The sequence below is a fragment of the Podarcis muralis genome, chromosome 13 (genome assembly GCF_964188315.1).
Source record: "Podarcis muralis chromosome 13, rPodMur119.hap1.1, whole genome shotgun sequence".
NCBI classification, from domain to species: Eukaryota; Metazoa; Chordata; class Lepidosauria; order Squamata; family Lacertidae; genus Podarcis; species Podarcis muralis.
Window position 1 is genome coordinate 27,971,882 of NC_135667.1, and position 22,471 is coordinate 27,994,352.

General features: G+C 46.6%; 1 protein-coding gene across 1 annotated transcript; it reads left to right on the forward strand.

Annotated features, from left to right (window-relative positions):
* The first annotated feature begins 1,157 nt into the window (after positions 1–1,157).
* Positions 1,158–21,368, forward strand: LOC114582692 (transcription factor CP2-like protein 1). Its single transcript, XM_028703914.2, has 15 exons — positions 1,158–1,378; positions 3,673–3,827; positions 4,778–4,851; positions 5,330–5,435; positions 8,218–8,324; positions 10,067–10,219; positions 11,147–11,257; positions 12,649–12,746; positions 13,455–13,509; positions 15,174–15,267; positions 15,976–16,066; positions 17,122–17,201; positions 17,456–17,601; positions 18,495–18,546; positions 19,704–21,368. Exons 1-15 carry the CDS (start codon positions 1,191–1,193, stop codon positions 19,739–19,741), a joined length of 1,548 nt encoding a protein of 515 aa, XP_028559747.2. The 5' UTR covers positions 1,158–1,190; the 3' UTR covers positions 19,742–21,368.
* Positions 21,369–22,471: the final 1,103 nt, after the last annotated feature.

The window sequence follows — 22,471 nt, forward strand, 5'->3', positions numbered from 1 at the left end:
GGGGTGCACTTCAAGACACACCACTGAAGTGGGTGCTAAATTCTGCCCCCTGCTGACACCAGCCATTGTGAACCAGGCTGCAAAGCCCCATTCTGCCTGTTTTCTGTATCTTGGTCACACCAGAGTGTGACGGATTGCTGGATACTCTAGAACTGTGCTTGCTTTCAAGCAAGCCACATGTAAATTCCCACCAGGGGTTCCCTTTCTAAAAGGGGGGTGTTCTGGAGTCTGAGCCTGCCAGGAAGACCTTTCAGTTGACCTGAAAGCAGTGAGAGCTGGCTGTGACAGATCAGCAGTTAAGGTAAAGTGCCCTGCCCATGCCTAGAAGGATTCACCCCTGTTATCACTGAACGTAGTCTGAGGAGGGAGGCTCACTCTGCATTCAAAAAGAAAGGCAATGCAACATCGATGGAATCCACATTGTATTCAATGTTTTGAGAAGACTTTCCTGTTTGTGTGTACACAAAGCTCCCCCAGTTATCCTGTGGCAATGGAGACTTTCCCCTTCTGCACTGGGATGGGGGTTCCAGAAAGAGAGACCTTTTCTAACCAGCCCCTCTAACCTATATCTAAAAATACAGAATGCTGGATTAAAATGCGAATCGGAAACCACAGTTTATTCTGTCACGCAGTTTGCTCCAGCAGCCAATGGAACATTATTGTTTTATTTTGCAAGTGGTTTAAGCAGGAATTATTTTGCTCTTCCTGTCTGCAATTACATTTACAAACATATGCAAGCAATTATTCTTTTATCTCCCTCCCTTCCCTCCGAATGATTTCATTTAATAGTGATAGTTTGTTGATTGTTCAAAATGTATAGATAAGGGTTTAAAATTTATCCAGCGCTGCCCAATGAAACCTAGTTCCAAACAGGCAATTTTACCTGACTTTGGGGTTTAGCCACCAGATTGCTGTTGTTGGTTTTTTTTTACCTGCCTGGGCTTTTTCATGCTTCTTTCTCTGCTCTTTTGGACTATACACCCATGTCTCTCTTTAATGAGGTTGTGGGCTATTCTTTAAGTAAAGAAATGTGTCCTGGGTCCTTGGCACCCATCAGTTCACCTGGTCAACCCCAGGAAAGGAAAAGGCTATAAAATGCTGTTATCCAAGGTATTTAACCCTCAGCCAATTGAATGGCATTTCCTTTTGAACACTCCCACCTGGCCGGCAGGTGCATAAAAAGAAAAGGGATGGTCCCAGTTGCACAACAGCCACAGCCTGCTGCAGAGCTAAGACTTTCTTTTCTTTTTCTCTGGTATTTTCCTAGTCCATCTTTTTTTGGGGATCCGCCAATCATGCTTTTCTGGCACAGCCAACCTGATCATTACTGGCCAAGCCCGGGGGAAGTGTATCCTTGCTCTGGAAGCAACATTATAAGGTGAGAGGCCTTCTTTTTTCTGCTTTGCCCTGCCCTGCCCTGCCCTGCCTTTCCCTTCCCACCCAACGCCATCCGCAGAGGTCGGGGAGGTGGAAAGTTCATGCAGAAGCCTGAAATTTATTCAGGAAGGGATGCGTAGAATAGTGGCAGGAGTTACTGGTGCTGCTTAGAACCTTTCAAACAGCCTCACTATAGACCAACAGCTCATCTAGCCCGCTTCCAACAGCAGGTCTTGTGAAATCTCACAAGCCGAGAGGGATCTGCTATTTGGAGGTAGACTGCCTCTGCACAGGGAGGCTCCACTTCAACTATTTTGGCTGATATCCCCTCCACAGACTCACCTCCCACAGATTTGTTTGTGACTTATTTTAAACCCACCTACACAAGCGGCATTGCTACGTCTTGCAGCAGTTAAGTTTCCTAAACAAATTCTAGGAAATTAAGCTTCACAGCACAGAAGCCAAGATTCATCCATGCGAGGGAGACTTTATGGACTTGTGAATGAACCAATGATTTGGATGGATATCCTGTTGCTTTCCTTCTTGGGTTCAACTATGTTTGTTGGCTCTTTGGGGGTGCTTTGTATCCCCACCTGCAAGACTGCTCTAGCATGCCTCGCCAGTCTCCTCCCAAACTGCTGTCCAGAGTTTTTCACCTCCTGGTTCTTTCTCCTCTGCCCCTTCTTCCTTTGCTCCCTCCACTCTTGCCCACCTCTGCATCTTTCCTCAGCCTCCTATCTCTGCCTTCGGCCATGCTTGCAACTCTCAGAGGTTGTCTCCTCCTCTACTCTGCCTCCCTCTCCCTAACCAAAAGCTTCCTTTGAACCTGCTCTGAAGCTCACCTTTCCTAACACCTCCTCTGCCACCCGGACCTCTCCTTCATCCAGATTGCAACTCTGCAACTGAGGTGGATTTATTTTTAAAGTCCAGAAAACCACCCCAGAGGCCTCTTCAAGCCCTGAGCGTGACAAGCGAGCCTGTTGAAGCCTAGATTTTGCAGCCGCCCACAAGTTCTGTTAAACGGTTCCATTTAAGAGTCCAAGGCCAGAGAGATGCAAGAGGCAGGCAGAAAGACTTCTGTGACGTACGTCAGGTGGGAGGAAGACAGGGACTGACCCCAAGCCACCCAGAGAGCAACCTAGCTAAATGCGGAGGGTATTGTCGAAAGCCTTTTTGCAGACTCATGACATGTGAAAACAGGCTTGCACACAGAGAGACTCACCCGGCAGTCTGGGGTAAAGAATTGCCCCCAGGAGAGCGGGCAAGGAAGCTTTTGTCAACCAGAAGAGAGCTGTTTCTTTTCTTTCCCCCTTTCTTTCCCTTCGGAGCTGTTAAATGCGCCACTAACGAGTAACTCGGCTACATTTTGGCAAGCCGGCTAATTATAAATTGGGCAGTCTAGTAACCTTTGCTTGCTTTATTTGTAAGACGGATGTGAATGTTGTCAGTGCTGGACAGAACGTGTGAGAGAGATGCTTTCAGACAAAAGCTGTGTCCTACCTAGGGCACATTGAACACTCAGAAGTGGGACGAGGGAACAACCCGCCCCCCCCCCACCCAATGCCTTATGACTCATGATACTCCTACTTAGAAAGGGCAAGGATGTAGAAATTAGCAGGTAATTTGCGCGTAAACAACTAGCCATACTGCACCATCTATGCATAGGGAAGCTGCTGTTGGATTCGGCATCCTGACATTTGCACACTGCATATATGTACGTATGGAGTTTTTAAGTGCATTTGAATATAGTCATACCTCATGTTACATTTGCTTCATGTTACGTTCTTTCAGGTTGCATCCCGCCGCGACCTGGAAGTATCAGAAAGGGTTACTTCCGGGTTTCGTCACTCGCACATGTGCAGAAGCGCTAAATTGTGCTTTGCGCATGCGCACAAGCACAAAATCACGCTTCAGGTTGCGGGCTTTTCATGTTGCGAACGGGCCTCTGGAACAGATCCCGTTTGCAACCAGAGGTACCACTGTATATATGTTGCATTTATGCCCCACCTTTTTCTCCAGAAACCACAAGGAGGTACTGTATACATTTAATCCTCACAACAAACCTGTGAAGTAGGTTAAGTTGAGAGGCAGTGACTGACCCAAGGTGCGGACTTCATGGCCGAGTGGGGATTTGAACCCTGGGTCTCCCGGGTCTTAGTCCAACACTCTAACCACTACACCAAACTGGCTCTCTGCCTGCAGGCTACTTCCTTCATGTACATGATGTCTATGCAGGAGTTTCTCCCCTCAGCTGAGTCATCATTTGTAAGTGCCCCTCTCCCTTGCTACCTGCAGGGAACCCCTGACATTGCCATTCCTGAAACAGGAAGAACCAAACAGCATCTCCACGTCGGCCGAACAGCACTGCCCTTCTTTCCAGTATGTTCTGTGTGCCGTTACCTCTCCAGCTGTCAAGCAGCATGAGGAGACCCTTACCTATCTCAACCAAGGTAAGGTTTAGGACAGTTGTGTGTGTGCTGAGGATGGAGTGAACTTTGCCTAGATGCTGACCCCTAGTGGTGAACATAAGGCATGGACAGATGTGTTGCCTCTTCAATAGACACAGTGAATAGGATGGTAAGCATCCAAGAAGCTTAAAAACAAACAAACCAACAGCTCAGGCTGGCTTTTACAGCTCAGAATGCTGCTAGCAGTTCGTTGAGGTTTCAGAAGGTTTTGCATGGATGCAGACCATGCTGATGGGTTTTGACCTCCAGATATTGTTGAACTCCCAACTTCCACCAGCCACAGCCGGCATGGCCAGTGGTGAGGGATGGAGGGAATTGTGGAGGGTGACACAGCAGGGGCGGGGGATCCTTGGCCCTGCAGATGCTGCTGAACTACAATTCCCATCAGCCCCAGCAAGCATAGCCAGGGATGATGAGAGTTGTAGCTCAGCAACATCCGGAGGACCAAAAGTGCCGCGCATGTGAGCAAGAGGCTTCCCATCCACGGCCCATGTAAAATTCCTGCTATATCAAAGGTGCTAGACTAGAACTCAAGTGAAATTTCAAAATTTTCAAGTTTTGCAATTTGGACTTCAGCATCAAAGCTTGATTCGGAATCCGACATTCGACTGATAGGCTTAAAATTGCATGCTTTGCAATTGGGATGTTTTCTGGTTGATTAATTATTCAGGTTAACATAAAATGTATTACATCATATTGCAAGCTGCCCATCAGATACTGTAAAATACTAAAGCTACAAATGTACACATGAACCTTTGCTAGCCAAATAGTTCAGTCGGCAGAGCATGAGACTCATAATCTCAGGGTTGTGGGTTCAAGACCCATGTTAGGCTTAGATAATCATTGGTGAAAATTTGTGCCTGATATTCCAGATTCTTGACCTATTTTTATACATCAGCCTCCCATTCCTGACATATTCTGCTCTTTTCTAGGGCAATCTTATGAGATCCGGATGCTGTGCAATCCCAAGATGGGAGAGTTTGCAGAGGGGCGCAAGTTACTGAAGGTGAGGATGGAAAGGGAGATTTGACTGGCATTAAACAAAAAAAACCTGGGATGCTCATAATGCATAATTAGCTTTTGAAATTCATTGACACCGTATATGTTGCAAAGGTGTTTTTTTTTTGGGGGGGGGACACAAATAAATGAGTATATAGAAGATAGGTCCAGCCACTAAGTTACAACAGCTAGATGCACAATCTCTCTGTTGAAAGCAAAGGTCCCAGATATTGGGATATTCCCACCATGCCTTGCTTGTAGATGCTCCCTTCTCATTCCTGCTCTTCTGTTATTCATTTGCTAGCAAAAACATTTGGATTTCTCTTTTCTTAAATCTGAATGTTTTCAACATTCCTAATTGGGAGTGCTTTCAGACCTATGCATTTTAGGAGAAAAGGATGCGTAAATTGTGTTTGATGAATTGCACTTCCCCAGTGGTAGAAGTGGATCCTGGGGAATCTCTGACACCTCCTTCTCCCTGTCAGAGTGTTGTCAGGGTGGTATTCCATGACCGGCGACTACAGTATACAGAACACCAGCAGCTGGAGGGATGGAGGTGGAACAGGCCAGGTGACCGCATCCTGGATATTGGTAAGTAATGATTCATTTTTTAATTGGGCCCTGGAGACTTTGCGCCCATTTAAATACTTCTAAACCTTGCTTCTTTTAAACCTTCAACATAACCGTCAGTCTTCTGTAACTGGGAATGCTTCATGATGATTTTAGTGAAGATCAGATTGAAGATCAGATTGAGTTTTTTGTAAGCGAAACCCAGTCAACAGAACAAGGTTAAGGGTCCCCCTTAAGAAAAGCTTCGGCTTCAGTAGAAAATAAGTGCTAGGATGCAGGGAACATTTGCCCACTTCTGTGAGCAATGAGAAATTCCAGGGGCACAGGGCTCCCTTGTAAGGAGGTCACTGGTTCACATTACTTCACTAGCGTGAATTAGGGTTATCAATGGACTTGTAACGGAATGGAAAATTAAAGATGTGTAAGGTAATAAAGGAGGGGACGCGGGTGGCGCTGTGGGTAAAAGCCTCAACGCCTAGGGCTTGCCGATCAAAAGGTCGGCGGTTTGAATCCCCATGGCGGGGTGCGCTCCCGTTGCTCGGTCCCAGCGCCTGCCAACCTAGCAGTTCGAAAGCACCCCCGGGTGCAAGTAGATAAATAGGGACCGCTTACTGGCAGGAAGGTAAACGGCGTTTCCGTGTGCGGCTCTGGCTCGCCAGATGCAGCTTTGTCAGGCTGGCCACGTGTCCCAGAAGTGTCTCCGGACAGCGCTGGCCCCCGGCCTCTTGAGTGAGATGGGCGCACAACCCTAGAGTCTGTCAAGACTGGCCCGTACGGGCAGGGGTACCTTTACCTTTACCTTTAAGGTAATAAAGGAGAGAAATTGGAAACCAGGGGTGGGGTGGGGAATCTTAGAAGGGAAGAAGAAGTAAGTAATTTGGATGTTAAATTGTTAAATTATTGAAAATAAAATATGAAAAAAGGGAAGGAGGATTATTAGAGTTTTGCAATGTTTGCATTTATTTACAAATGTAGAATTGTGCATGGGTGGAGGGGTTGCTTGAAGACTCCAAAGTCCACTGCTCCCGCATTATATTATAATGTATTATTATAAAAGTACATTATAATATAACAACAACCCACTTTTTCCCATAAGGTTCCAGGCCATGTTACAACAATTTTAAAAAGAACATTAGAAGCAGTTTAAAGCAACTTAGGATCACAAGATCTAGGGGTCAGCAAACTTTTTCAGCAGGGGGCCGGTCCACTGTCCCTCAGACCTTGTGGGGGGCCGGAATATATTTTGAATAAAATAAAAAAAAGAGAGAACGAATTCCTACAGCCCCACAAATAACCCAGAGATGCACTTTAAATAAAAGCACACATTCTTCTCATGTAAAAACACCAGGAAGGCCCCACAAATAACCCAGAGATGCATTTGAAATAAAAAGACACATTCTACTCATGTAAAAACACGCTGATTCCCGGACCGTCCGCGGGCTGGATTTAGAAGGCGATTGGGCCGGATCCGGCCCCCGGGCCTTAGTTTGCCTACCCACGAGGATCACAAGAATAGGGTGCATCATGAAAATATACATCTCAAATGTCACAAGGCCAGAGGTGCATTTTCAGCACTCACCAAAAGCTGTGTAGCGAAGGTGCCAGACACACTGCTGTGGGGAGGGAGATCCACAACTTTGGGGCTGCCACAGAGAATGCCCTCTCCTGGCCGCCCCACAATTTTCTGAGGTGAAACATCCAAGAGCATCCCCTCTGCCAATCCCAGCACCCAAGAGGGTCTGTAGCAAAAGAGGCGGCCCAAGTCATTTAAACACTAATGTCAGCACCTTGAATAGGTGCCTGAGTGCCTTCATGTCCTTTGCCTGAGGCAGGAAAATGTTTGGGGCCTGCCCTGGAGACTCATCACTGGAATATCTGCTCTATCAAGGTCTTTTGACAAGACTAAGAGGCCGGGCAGGTCTTGCCTCAGGGCAGCCCTCGTTGGCAGCGGCTCTATTCACAGAAATCTGGTGAGAAACCCGCCAGGGAAATCTTTGTCCTTTTCTCATGCGTTCTGCTCCTAACCTGGGGCTGGGCGAGATATTTTTATGTCTCCAAATGCCTCGACTCCCACCCTGACATTTCAAGGTTTTCTGGAGCACGCTGTCCTGCTCAGCCGCTGCTTCGCCAGCACCGCTTCACGTTTTCGGCCCTCTCCACATTTCTCTGCTTCTGCATTCCACTGGCAGAGACTTCTTCTTTAGCGTGAGGGGGAAATGTATTTATACATACAAGACTATCAGTATTTGTGGCACTTTAACAGAACATCATAAGGGAAAACAAAAAGGGGTTTTGAGTATAAAATAGTCAATGGGGAAAACAAAAGGGGAAAGCGAGGAGGAGGAAAATGCAGTTACCGGTATGTGGACTTAAAATTTGGTTACTGTTGGGAATAAGGAGCAAAAGATTCTTAAGGCAAAGTCTCCATGGGAAACTTGAGCCCAGAAGAGGGATTTGAAGGAGGGCAGTGGAGAGACAGGAGGCGACAGCCCAATTTCTGCTTCACTAAAATATTAGGAGAAGCAAAAGACAGTCTGTATTGGGAGGTGATGGGAGAGATTCGCTGGGGACATCTAAGCAGAGGCTGGGTTGCACCGAGCAGGGAAGGTGTCGTTGCATCCTGCACTGTGGATCCTGCTCTCAGCAAGGGGGCTCAGATGAGAGGATCTCCAAGATCCCTTCTATGATTCTATGTGCACTCCCAGGGAGGGAGCTCCATGCACCCCTCTCCCCAAGGTAATTGTTCCGATTGTAAGCTGGCCCTGAAATCCTGACCCCCTCTTCCTCCGATGGCCAACTACAGATATCCCCATGTCCGTGGGCATCCTTGAACCTCATATCCACCCGAACTTGCTCAACACCGTGGAATTCCTGTGGGACCCGACAAAGCGGACTTCTGTCTTTGTCCAGGTAAGCAAGCAAGGTGGGGATACCTGCCGGTAGGACTCCTTGACTCCTACAGTTGCTTTCTCCTCCTTTAGGCCTTTATTCCCTTTCCCCTTAGACCAGTTTTGCTTCCTCTGTATTTTCCAAGACATACACCATTGGCACTTAATGGAAATACAGCATGTGTAAACGAACCTGTACGCCTTCAGCAATTGAATAACAAGTAGATGTTGTTAGGATAATAGCAGTCAGCGGATGGGAGCAAACACACGAGTCACAGTCATAATAGCAGGAGCGGTTTTAAGGTGGCATAACAAAGGGCGCCTCACTTCAGGGGGTGCTGAAATAATGCTGTAGAAAGGAGTGTGATAGGCATGTGTGTGTATGTGCGCGTTGAATTTTAGCATCACTGAAATTTGAGAGCCCAAAGTCCACCTCTGGCAATAGTACTATGAGTAGGAGCTGCCACAAAATGTCGCAGTGCAGACAAATAGAAGAAGACACCTTCACCCTGGTATGGCTCCCCTTTATCACATACACAGCCCAACAAGACGACATCCACCAACATCTTACAAATCAATATGGCTAACCTGATCCAAAACACCCACCCACCCACCCCAACCACCCATGAAAACAAAGACCACCACAGCCAACCATAAATGAACAACCACACCCTAGGCCAACCCCAACCTCTCTCACCACCAAAGGAACACAAGCAAACAGCAAAGAACCTGCACAAGCAACGCTGACACCAAACCCTACATATAGTAAGTAAAATAGAAACATCGCCACCCGACCCCACCCCACCCATCTCCCCCCCTCCACCTCTTTCCCCCTTTTCTTCCTAATGTCTCAACAAATGAAACTGATTTGTAACAATGTTACATGGGGGAAAAATACGAGAGACATTGCACACTTTTGTAAATCAACAAAATCTTTAATAATAATAACAACAACAACAACAACAATAATAAAATGTCACAGTGCAGAAGGACCGGGATTCCAGGCACTCCGTTCCGTTCCCGCTGCCCAGCAGTCAGTTAGTATTCTGTGCTCACTGAGCATGCTTAGTCTTCATTGGGCTGTTTCATGGAGCCCCCCCTCCAATGGATGGCTTTAAAAGAGGATCAGATAAATTGATAGGATAAGGCTATCAATGGGTAGTAGATCTGACAGCTAGGGTTCTTCCTCCACTACTGGAGGCAGGAATGCTTCTGAATGCCAGTTGCTGGAAGAGAGGGCTCTTATGCTCAGGTTCCGCTTGCAGGCTTCCCATAGGTGTCTGGCTGGCCACTGTGAGAACAGGATTCTGGGCTAGTGGGGCCAATGCTCTTAAAAAGGCCGGCTGCACTTCTGCAAGCCATAGGGTTCCCCAGACATTCAGATACTTCCCCTTGCTTGCGTGTGGCATTGTTTTTGGCCCCATAAACACCGGCACGGGTGCCTGAGCATTGGAACCAAAAGGGATGTTTGCTGCCACTCTGGCCTTGCACATGGAATGAGCAAAGTTGTTTTGTACAGACTCTTGACTGTAACAAGGCTCATTTCCACGCAGCTGCCCAAACTGGAAGAGTCCTTGCTCAACAAGCCTGCAGGATAGCTCGGTCAGTAGAGCACGAGACGCTTAATCTCAAGGTTGTGGGTTCGAGCCTCACGCTAGGCAAATAAAATAAAATCCTTCCTTCCAACTCCACAACTCTATTCCCAGTTGATGCTGCTTACCCGTTTTCTGACCTTCCTCTTCCCCCACTTCTTTTGGGTAACAGGTCCACTGCATCAGTACTGAATTCACATTACGCAAGAACGGTGGCGAGAAAGGTGTTCCCTTCCGAATCCAGGTGGACACCTTCCGGTCCAATGAGAAGGAGGAACATGTGGAGCACTTGCACTCAGCCAGCTGCCTCATCAAGGTCTTCAAGGTAATGCTGCCTTGCCCAGCAGGAGCTGGTGATCAAACCTAACACCCCCACCCCCAGAAGCAGGATCCTCCCAGCAAAGAAGCCTTGCCACAGAGCTCCTCTTTCAGAAAAATGAAAGCAGGCGTAAACAAGAGAGTGCCTGCTCTGTGTGACTCGAGCAAATAAGCCAAGTTGCATTATGCTACATAAGGCAAAACCTGGGCCCAGTGAATTTGTTGGGAGCACCTAATAAACTAGTGTGCCGTTACTAAAACTAAGGGGGTATGAATCTGATTTGGCTTCTGGATTGGATGCCCTCTAATAGCAAACCCTATGAACAGCAGGCGAGACCTTGTTAGTAGTGCTGCCCAGTTGGGGGCTAATCTGTGACAGGGCCTTTTCAGTGCTGGTTCCCTATCTTCATCATTAACTTTCAAGTTGTTGTTGGGTTGTTGTTTTTTAATCCTGTTTACCCAGGAGTTTGGTGGCTAAAGAATTCTATTCCAGGCAACCCTGAGATCATTAGATAGAAGAATGTTTTTGGCTGCTTTTATATTTTTTGTTTGTTTAAACTGCAACTGATTTTTGATGTTTTAAATTGTCATTGTTTTTGGAATATTTGTCTCCCTGGGCTCCTTCCAAATATAGGCAGCCCCCTCCCCGTTGTTTACATGTATTCAATATGTAAACAACTATGTATAAGCACATCTCACCAAACCCAGAAGTGACCCAGAAAGACATCACTGAAACATCGCTAAAAGGGCGGAACAGGGGCAGGCCAGGGTGTTTGCAGGCTTTATCAATGGGTTTCAATTATGCGTGATTTCACCGATGCGTGAAATCAGAATGTAAATTGGGGGGGGGGCTACCAGTAACTATATACAGGACCATACTGTAAGTGTATGTGAAAATTTGATTTTATAGATATAGCAAATGTGTACTTTTCAGCCCAAAGGAGCAGACCGGAAGCAAAAAACAGACCGGGAGAAGATTGAGAAGCAGTCCCTTCAGGAGCGTGAGAAATACCAGCCCTCATACGAAAGCACCATGCTGACAGAGGTATGGGTTCCCTTTCTACAGCAGGGACTGAGAATAAAAGAATTGTTGAGTTGGAAGCTACCCCAAGAGTCATCTAGTCCAGCCTCCTGCAACACAGGAATCCTTTGCCCAACATGGGGCTCAAACCTGCGACCCAGAGATTAAGAATCTCGTGCTTTGCCAACTGATCTATCCTAGCCTTATAACTTCTGGGCCTTCAGATATTGTTGGTAGGGCTGGGTGATATCAGCTTTTAAACATCAGGGAATATCACCAGCCCAACATTCTGGCGATATGCAGCGACATTGAAAGAACAAAGCTGCATTGGCTTCATCCTCACCCCAGTGCCTAGTGGGCTGGGACAAGGCAGCTTGTTTGTCCAGCTCAGCTGGGGAGCGGCAGAGCCATCCCCAGTGCTCTCCCCATAACTGCTTGAAGGGGAATGGCAACCAAACACTCCTCAGCTGAGCAGTTGAAAGATGCAGAGAGAAGAAGCTGTATTGGCGCCTCGCCAATGCACTTTTTTCTCCCTCTGTGCAGTATGAGGGCAGAGTGGGATGGTGGTTTCGCTCAGCGATATATCGCTGGTGAAACCACCACCGCTCCTGAGTCCCTCTGCTAGCAACACTTGCTGGAGGAAATCTCTAGCAGAGGGACTCAGGAGCAACCAGCGATATATTGCGGAGTGAAGCTGACATCGCGGTCTGCTCCTCATATCCTCATGGATATATCGCCCAGGCCTAATTATTGGACTGCAGTTCGTACCATCCCTGATGAGTGGCCATGATGGCTGGGGCTGAAGTCCAATTTGAACTCCAACAACAGGCTCCCCCCATCCCTAGCTTAGAGCCAGCTTCCCCAACCTGGAGCCTACAAGATGCTTTAAACTTCAACTCCCATCAGCCCTAGCCAGCACAACCATTCTGTCGGAGGCTGATGGTCCAGGTCCCTTCCCATTCCTAATAGCCCCTTAAGTCCTGGTGTCTTCATTGTTCTATACTTTTTCTTTATTCAAATCAAAGTTCCATGAACAGCCACATTCTTATCTCACACTGCTTTTGCTAGTTATAGGGGCAGATAAAGAGTTAAGCAGGGCACTAAAGCCTTGTCCACTGGGAATCCTCCTCAGCACCTCATCCAGCATCTAGGTTTTCAGTAGGCGTCGCCCAGTAGGCGTCAAGCCTACTATCACATCCATAAGGACTAGGAACTTGCTTTTTGAACAAAAGCTTTCTGCAACCATGCAGTGCCATGATGCGCACAGCCCTTTGATAGGTGTTCTCTGAAGTAGGAGGGCTGTAGCCCCAAAACACCAGAGGATGGGTGAGTGTGCCAGATGTTGCAGCATCCAAGGCCTAACATTTCTCTCCTGGTCTTTGTTTCCTCTTACCACCTCTCCCCTCCTTTTCCAGTGTGCCCCATGGCCAGAAGTTGCCGGCAACCTTCACAGTCCTCCGACCACCCCTGGACTTGTCTCTCCCCATCCCTTCAAGCTTCAGACCCCTGAAAGGTAAGCTGGGCAAAGCAAGAGCCTGTGGTAGCATGAGAAAAGAACCTCATCCTTTTGAAGCCCTGGACGACTCCCCCCCCGCCCCCCACATTAGTCCTGACTTGCTTGCACAAAGCTCATGCGGAGGTCAGACTATCTCCTGTCTTTATTGAGCATTCCTTCCCGGGTTGTTAAATGACATTGAGGATTCCTCCCGATTTGTGTCAGCTGTGCTTCTACGTCTTCCTGTAAACTGTTCATCTTCCCCACACTGTCCAGGGCATTTTCCTGTCACTTGCCTAATCGTGGCGGGTCTTTCTCTCCCCCCCTGCCCCCAGTTTAGCGGATTTGTTGTGCTAGGGCAACAGAGCGCTTCGAACTGCTGGAATCACACAAACCTAAATATCTGGTCTGTGTTTGAATCCCTCCTGCAAAATGCTGACCATCTAGAGGTGGACCCTGGCCATCGAAACTGAATACAGTGGTACCTCAGGTTAAGAACTAAATTCGTTCTGGAGATCTGTTCTAAAAAACTTGAAACTGTTCTTAACCTGAGGTACCACTTTAGCTAATGGGGCCTCCCGCTGTTACCGCTGCATGATTTCTGTTCCCATCCTGAAGCAAAGTTCTTAACCCGAGGTACTATTTCTGGGTTAGCAGAGTCTGTAACCTGAAGCGTCTGTAACCCGAGGTACCACTGTAACCCACTTTTGTTCCTCTGTTTGGCAGGATGTGCTCCTCACCTGGCTACACCCTGGATAGCTCATCAGAGAGCACGGCAGAGGTAAGCGGGGCGGGGGGACAGGGGATGGGACACACACCGATAGGCTGGCTTCACCCTTGTAAAAGTTTTCATCTCTTTCAGTTTAAATTTTCTAGGCACTGGTGCAATCTTAAAATGTTTTATATGATACCATTTAGAAAGCTGCATCTCAGAAAACCACAGAGTTAGGTCCATTTTTCCGCAGGTCCCAACCACTTGGGCTCACCATGAAAACCAGGAGGCGTTTCCTAGTAGTTTGCATTCATTTGTTCAGATTAGGAACATAAGAGCAGCTCTTCTGAATCAGACCAGTGGCCCGTCTAGTCCAGCATCCTGTTCTCTCAGCGGCCAACCAGATGCCTGTGGGAAACCCACAAGCAGGATTCGAGCGCAAGAGCCCTCTCTCCTCCTGTGGTTTCCGGCAACTGGTATTCAGAAGCATTACTGCCTCCAAGCATAGTGGCCCTGTGCCCCTGGCAGAATGTCCAGATTGCGCCCCCTAGCCATGGACGAATTAGCTCTTTCCGCCTCTCCTCCAACCACCCCCTTCACCCTCTATTAAAAACCTTTTATGAGGCAATAACAATATTTATTTATAGACTTTTTTTGCTGATTTTGCACCCCTGGTGGGGGTCCACCTCACCACCCCCTAGCTACGGCCTTGGCTCTGCCGAGAGTGTGCAAAATGCCCAGCAATCCTTGGCTGATGAGTTGATTCAAAAAGGGTTCCCTGAAGGCTCTAGCACAGGGGTCAGCAATCAGTGGCATGAGGCAAGGCAAAGGGACTATTTGATAGCAAAGAGATCTGAACCCCTGCCCCATAATCCCAGTAGGAGTTTTGCTAGCTTGTGCCTTCTCTTGCTTTGCTTTCCCAAACATGGTATGAGAGTGACGCCCGGTGGCAGCAGATGGTTTTACTTTTAGCAGCCGGCATCCGAAAAGGGCATATGCATGTTGTGTCACTGTGCTTAGGAAAGGACACACCACATACAACAGCACCAGATAATTGCCACTGGCTTGTCCAGGTCAACATTTTTGTTGGTGTTGCTCTTCCAAGCAACACCAACGGGAGCTGAGGAGAGAGCCCAAAGGTTGTCGTCCCCCCCTGCACTGAGTTCGAAACATGCCACCTGCAACCCACACCTCGTCCAGGTCTCTGAACTGATTGCACACAAAGGCTCTCGGGAACAGATTTTGAAAATGTTCTTTTTTCAAATTCCTGCCAATAATTTGTCCCGCAACAGCATAGTGCCATTAACTGCCATTTTTTAAATTTCATTTAATATTTTTTTTAATGAAATCCTAAATATTCATGCAAGTCATCTAGACTCTAGGGGATGTTGAAGGATATAAATTGAATAAATAATATGGGTTGGTGGCATTACAGCAACCCCACCTTCTAGGTAAGGCTTCAAGGTTCCTGGGCTCAGTCCTAAAACATCGACATGACACTCCGAATCCAGTCATAGATGGTTGCCTGGAACGGGTGAAGCAGCACTGTTGAATGTTTAGCAGGCTCCTACCAAATCTTTTGGCACCAGCCAGCGAAGTGTGGAAGCCAAGAAACTCCAATTGTTCTTATACTTTGGGCATTTATATACTGCCTTTGATGTATCTGATCCCCAGTGCCCTCTGGGTTGTAGCTGATGTTGGTTTCTCCATGTTTCTCCCACTCTTCCTTTCAGGCCCTGAGCCCCAGCGCTTCCATCTTGGAAACCCAACAATGGTTGCACAAAAACAGGTTCCCCAATTACTCCCGGATTTTCGCCAGCTATACAGGTGAGGCTTTTCCTCTTCCAACACATAGCTCGTCTCCCCCTTGAAATGTTGATTCTCACCCCCCACAAGTCCCCTTTTCTGGTCTCCCACCAGAACAACCCCCACCCTACAAACATTTTTTAAAGACATGGAGAAATCTCTCTGTCACACATTTTTAAAGTTCAGAGAGAAAGCCACCACTATGCGCCGCAGACAGAGCAAGCCGAGATTTAGATTGCAATCTCCGCAAGGCAGACTCCTGTCTCCGATTATGTGACAATGTAAAGCGCCAGGTACATTGATGGTGTCATATAGTCACAAATTGATTGGCTGTGCCCCGACACCCTGGAAATATTTTAAAGGGTGGAGGAAATTAACTCCAAGGCACATTGTGGAGTGAGCCTTCCTGAAGTTGTGATGGGCTGGACAAAAGCATCAGAATTGACAGTGGGCCAACTCTGTCTCGAGCCCAAAAAAGCTCATTTGGTAGAGCATGAGACTCTCAGTTTCAGGGTTGTGGGTTCGAGCCCCGCAATGGGTGAAAGATTCCTGAATTTCAGGGGGTTGGACTACATAAATCTTTGTTGTCCCTTCCAACTCTATGATTCCGAGTTATTTTGCTCCCACTGCTGTCCCAGGAAGATGCACCATGGATTTTACAACTTCAGGACAAATTCTGAGCAGGGACCATTTTGCCAACAGATTCCTCTCTTTAACTTCCTCCCGCAGGAGCTGACTTGCTCAGGCTCTCACGCACGGACCTTGTGCAGATCTGTGGAACAGCAGATGGAATCAGACTCTCAAATGCGCTAAAGGCCAGGTATGGAATTATGTTAATTCCCCCCTCAGTTAAAATTGGGGAGGGGGGGGCAAAGCTAACGGGAAGAATATTATTACATCTTGTAAATACGTTCTCAAAGTAGCTTAGTGTTGATAAAACATACACAAAGGGTCAGGATGCAATCTTCGACACACTTACTTTGGAGAAAGTCCCATTGAACTCTTATCAGGATTATGTCTGAGTTAGCTGGTTAGCTCGTGCTGCTGCTAATGCTAAAGTTGCAGGTTCAATCCCCGTATGGGACAGCTGCATATTTTTGCACTGCAGGGGGGTGGAAAGAACCCTGAGGGACCCTCTGTGATTCTCGGTCAAGCCAATTATTCAACCCAGCTTCATGTTTGTTGAATCAGAGAAGGCAGCTGTGGCTTCTTCTACCCCACAACCTTCCCTGGCCTGCTGAAGCAAGCAGGACTCAAAGAGCAAGTGGGGAAACGGGCATGGGAGCAAAAGGAGCAGGTGGAAGGCACCAAAGCTGACTCACCACCTAGCTGCATTTCAAAGGTTAAAGGGAAATCTCTGGGCTGTAATCTGGTAGGCCCTTTTTATCATTGAATTTGCATCTCCAAGGAGCTCCAGGTGATGCATGGGGCACCATCCCATTTGTTAATGTGCCCCCAGCATCCAGAATTATCTATGGGGCCAGGCACCAGCTAGGGAACCCTTAGGGCAGATGTCATCTAAGATGTGACCAGCAGCTGCCATGTAGACCAGTATAGAGGGTGATGTCACTGGGTTACACTAGATGGTGATCCCAAGGGCAGGATGCTGCTGGTGGCATGGGAACCTGACACAGGGCCTTCTTGGTGGTGGTGCCCCACTTGTAGAACACCCCTTAGAGAGGCATGGGTGGCTACAACACTAATGGGTTTCCCTTACAGGGCAAAGCCCTGGGGATGGTGCTTAGTGCAGTGGGAAAGCTACACTGCATTAACCCTGTCGGTTGGGTTTGATAGGAGAGGGTCATAAATTCTCAATCTTCACACTACGCCATCTTACTAGGTATTGGTGGGCTACAAAATTTTGCCTCCCCTCAGGTGTGTGCGCCCTCGGCTCATCCTTTATGTGTCCAGGGAGGTGGAAACTAGCGGGAATGTCTCTCCAAATGAAGTGTCTGGTAAGTCAGTTTTACTTTCCCAAGTTTAGACCTTTATCTGGCTCCATATATTCGCACCTGCCAGTGCGCAGGAAGAACCTCTCTGTGCTTTTAAATGACATTTTAAAACATCCCACAAGGGACTTGCACACCCTCCCTGGCAGCAATACCAACGTTTTGATGTTTGTGTTCGGCCTGAACATTTGTTTTTCGAGGCACAAATTTCAATCCCCTTTGTTTTAAAGTGTGGGGTTTTCCTTTTCCTTTCCCCAAAGCCCTGTACCAGGAATTGTATCTGGAAGAGCTGACCGCCAGCGAGCTGACCAATAAACTGGCAGAACTGCTCAGCCTCCCGGCCAACCAGATTCAGCAGGTTTCTAGGCAGGGGCCGACAGGAATTCACATCCTTGTCAACGATCAGGTATGAGCCTTATTTTCAAGCCCAATACCATGGCCTCCTTCGGACAGGGGCCAGAAGCTGTAGAGCTGCCTTGGCCCAATGTTTTGCTACAGGAACCCCAAAGTGTATTCAGAAGCATGAACCAGGGAGCTACAACTGACCTTGCAGCAACCTGGAGCATGTTTAGAAATGGAACTTCCCTCCACATGAAACCATTTTACTGTATCCAACACTGTTGCTACAACACAGGAGTGGGTTTTTTTTTATTTAAAGAGTGTGCTTCCATTAACATTACTAAAACCCTATGTAGATCAGTATTATCCCCTTATTAGTTTGCAGGCAGGACAGAGGCTGGTGAGTTGATGATGGAGATATTTCAACCATGGAATGTCTGGTGCAGAAGACCTGAATAAGCCATATTCTTATGATCAGCTGGATAATTTAGTTGGTTAGAGCCTGGTGCAGATAATGCCAAGGTTATGAGTTCAATCCCCCGTAAGGGACAGCTGCATATTCCTGTATTTCAAGGGGAGAGACTAGATGATCCTCAGGGTCATCTCCAACTCTACAAGTTCGGAAGCAGTGCTAAACTTTACAAGCCCCACCTAAGAACACTTAAGCATTCAAACCAAACTCTCGAGTCAAATTAAATTTGCATAAATCTATTTTCAAAAACTAACACTGTCTGTGCACGTACACTCACATGCACATGTTATATTCAGAGTGCCACCGGGTCTTACACTTGCCTGCTATCTCTTTTGACACATCATGGCCATCTGCCACTGAGATGGCCTGAGGTCTCTGGGGTGCCTTTCTTACACAAACCCAGAATCTCCAAGTTGACTTTAAACCTGCTACTAGGGGTCTGGCCAGCTTCTAACCTTGCCTTGTTGTTCTCTCCTGGGTTGCCACAGATGGTCAGAAATCTTCCAGACGAATCATCCTTTGTAGCAGCTGTAACAAAAGGTAGGTGAGCTTACCTGTAACAAAGAGCAGAATCTTGTGGCACCACCTTACAAGCCAACTCCTTTGTTGTGAAACTGACTTAAATGGGCTACAGTTCACTGTCAGATGTACTCTCAGTTGGCAATTTCCCCCCTCTGCACATTGCGGGGGGGGGGGGGGACCTATCAAACCATGGAGACACAGGAATAAGGAGAAAATGGTGAAAATCTAACACATAGACAATTGTTCACAAAAGCTTGTGCCATGATAATTTGTTAAGTCTTTAAAGGAAGCTACAAGTCTTTTTAGCAGTTTCTCTCCTGCCTTTCTTCCATCATGAAGGCAGATTTTTAGTCAGCCTTCCATGCAGGCACTGATCTGACTCACACTCGTTCAGTCCAACAAGGGTGCTGTATCACATGCACTCAGTTTGCAAATCATCTTGTCTCTGTGCATAGACAGATGTGTTTTCCAGCTAAGGATAATTCTTTCTAACAAAGTGGGTTTTAGTGGACAAATCCTTTTGCCACAATAAATGTTAGTCTCTCAAAGGCTCTTCCCTATTCTTTTGGTGTAGTGGACTAACATGGCTTCCTCACCCTGAAAAATCAAATTGAGACGTTTTGTAAATACGGGGGCAGAAGAACCCTAAAGCGAGCAGCCCATTTGAAGGTGGTCCCCTGTAAGCCCAGGAAAAAATGCCATATATTCAGTTTGGTTTACAATATATGGCATTATAGTCTAGTGATTATAGGAACAGGGATCTGAGTTCAAATCATAGTTTTAAACAAGGAGTAATTTGACAGCCTTCTTCAAGCTACTCCTCACCTCAATTTGCCATTCCACATGTTAGAAACTTAAAAGGTGGTGGCAAATAGTTGGTACTAGCTGAATTGCTTGGGCAAGGGCACAGAACACTCCTTGGCTGGATCTTGCACAAGGGCCCACAATATGCCAGAGTTGGAACCAAACCACCCACTTTGAAATGAACCCTAACAAGCCCAGTCTAGCCTAGTCAAGAAGTGCAGGTAGCTTCCCTGGAGTGGCAGCTAGAACCCCCAAGCTAATAGTTCTTACCCCCTGGATCCGTATGTATGAAAATATACGAAAGCCACCCATTCACTGGATGAGTAAGAAACACTTGGAAAATGACTAATTTGTGTTGTGTGTCACTACAGTGCAGAACACAGAAGGTTATCACTTAGTTCTAAAATAGACCTGGACCTTCTAGAAGATGACACGACGCTGGCCTCCAAGAAGATGAGGAGCAAAGGGATGCAGAAGCAAGCATAATAATAATATATAGAGAGAGTTATTAAAAACCACAAGTTCACTGTATCTCATTGAACGCAAGATTTCGCAAGGCTGAACTCTTCAAGATCTGGAGCCGAAGGACCAAACTGGCTTTTGTTTGTAGCAACAGAGATCTGCATCGAAACTGAACACAGAAACAGCTTTCCATCTTGCATCTGAAACTTGCAATAAGAGGGTGGGAAGCAAGTTGATGAGCAAGCAGGATGAGCAAACATGCTTTTTCTTGATAAAGGAGGCAGCAGAGATGTCAGTTATACGTGAGAAAGTATCCAAGGAAGATATATTTGTGTATAGGCTATATAGGATAAAATTAAAAGGTTTTTTTAAAAAACAAAAAAACCCCAAAAACCAAACCTCACAGGCTTTTGCTACAGTACTGAAGTTCCAGCACGGTGTCAATAATTGGTTAGCAGAGCTGTTGCAAAAGACATATGGCTGTTTTTTGGAATATGTTGTCCCTACATAACCATTTTCAGAATGGCTGACCTGCATCTGACATGAGGCCTTGGGAGCAACAGCTTCCTGACAACACCCACTGCACAGATGGGCGCCAGGGATCTAGCTGGGAGTGCAAGAGGTCTCCTAGCTATCTAAATGCTTACACTGCTATCCTTTGTGTGGTATAATTAATCAGTTCTCAGGCGCAAGCACATCTTTAATCTTCAAGCAGTACCACAAGGCAGAGATTACCAGTGTAGCTTGCTCAGAACTTCTCCAGCTCCTGCTCTCAGCCCAACTTACCACAGGGCACAATCTACTGAATATCTTACGCACTGCAAGCAGAGGCCAATTGTATGTGCGAAGGAGACACCGCGGCCCCTTCCCCAAAGTGCTTGACAACAGTTTTAGTGTGCATGCATGTTAAACTGGTTCGCTGAGTTTCTGTTGGGCAGGACAATCTGTAGTTAGACTGTCAAGCTAGAGAGATGTATCATCACCACAACTGGAGAAGAGGGGTGGGACAGCTTCACACTTGGCAGAATGAGAATCTGTTAATGGTGCATTTCTTAAAACACCAAATGCTTAACCTCCAGTATGTACTCTAACTTTCAGGATATAGCGAGGTCACTTTAATAGCCAGGCTTGTTTGTCTGGTGCTATCCAATTACAGGAGTCTGGATGTCAATTTCTGTGTGTCAGTTTTATTAAAGAGAAAAGCCAATCAAACATTGAAAGGAGGTGGTTCATAAAAATCTAATGGAAGCTTTAAGCTGCAATTCTACATACTTACCTGGAAGAAAGCCCCACTGAATTCAATGGGGCTCACTCACAAAGTTGCATAGGATTGTCCCAATGGTTACGAACTCCAATGTTGCACTTGATCTGTAGACCAGAAACACAAACTATTCCAAACCACTAGCTTTCAAATGTCTTTTTCCAAGAAAGGTATATGCCTTTATACTGCTTAAAGCATTTTTTTCATGTATTAGTATTAACTGCAAGCTAAAAAAATATATCTATTTGTATTTTGATGTATTTGTATTTGTCTATGCTTTTTTATATTAAAAAACAGCTGTGATTTACTGCCATCTGTTACCAGCTGGGTGTGTGTTTTAATGGTTTTTAATCCTTCCACACTATAGGGGAACAGTAACAGAATTATAAAGTAATCAAGAGTGGCTATTTTTATGTCAGATACACATAATGTATTTGTGCAACCACACTTGTGACCTGGAATTTTTCCCCTTCCACATACGGGAAATCTTCTAATAACCTGGCAAGGCATTGCTGAGTGCACAAGCTTGACTAAACTGATTTATAGCCTCAGTTACAGGAACCATTACAACCTCCCAGTCTTGTATTTGAAGTGTGCACTCCAGTTATTTTAAGCACACACCACAACATATAAAGCATGAATGGGACACACATATCATAAGGACACAAACTTGCCAAGGACCTGGGACTGAGAGCAGGTCCCAGGTGAAAATACGCTATAACACAATTTGGTGTGAAAGTGCTCCTCAGGATCACTCCACTGTAACCCCTTCGAAAGAAGACTGGGTGAATTCATGAAGGATACAGTTATACATGGCTACTAGCCATGATGACTATGCTCTGCCTTCATGGATGGAGGCAGCAATGCTTCTGTTGCTGAAACCTGGGGTGAGGCAGGAGAGAAGAGGGAACTCTTGCAGCTTTCCTCCAGGCATCCGTGGGAACTGGATGCTAGACCAGATGGGCTCATTTTATGTTCTCATAGACACAAGTCTTTTAAACACGTACTGTGGTTTCCAGTCTTAGTGGGCTTTGAGTGGCGGCATGGGCACATTTGATTATGCAAACCATCTCATATACCTAGTTAGGCACGTCCAAATGACACATGATCGTGCGCACATGCTTGGCGCTGAACCCGGAAGAAGCCCCAAAATGTCATAAAGATGTCACAAAAAGGGATGGAGCTGGCTGGGGGTGGGGGGTCCGGAACGCAACCCCCAGTGCAAAAACGAGGATCACCTGTGCCAACAGCTCTAATCGCTACGGTACATGGTGGATGGATACAATCCTTAAAAAACTTAATATTTCAACTAGAGTACTAGTATTACAGCTCCCATCAAATATATAATAACGGCTTATTCACAAAATGACTCTCAAAAGAAATCTCCAGATTATTATTCTGGGCCTACTCAAAGTT

Coding starts and splice junctions, on each gene's coding strand:
- LOC114582692 (XM_028703914.2), top strand. CDS start 1,191: ATGGTCCCAGTTGCACAACAGCCACAGCCTGCTGCAGAGCTAAGACTT. Junction 17,202..17,455: donor CTCTCCAAATGAAGTGTCTG/GTAAGTCAGTTT, acceptor CTTTCCCCAAAG/CCCTGTACCAGGAATTGTAT. Junction 18,547..19,703: donor TGTAGCAGCTGTAACAAAAG/GTAGGTGAGCTT, acceptor GTGTCACTACAG/TGCAGAACACAGAAGGTTAT.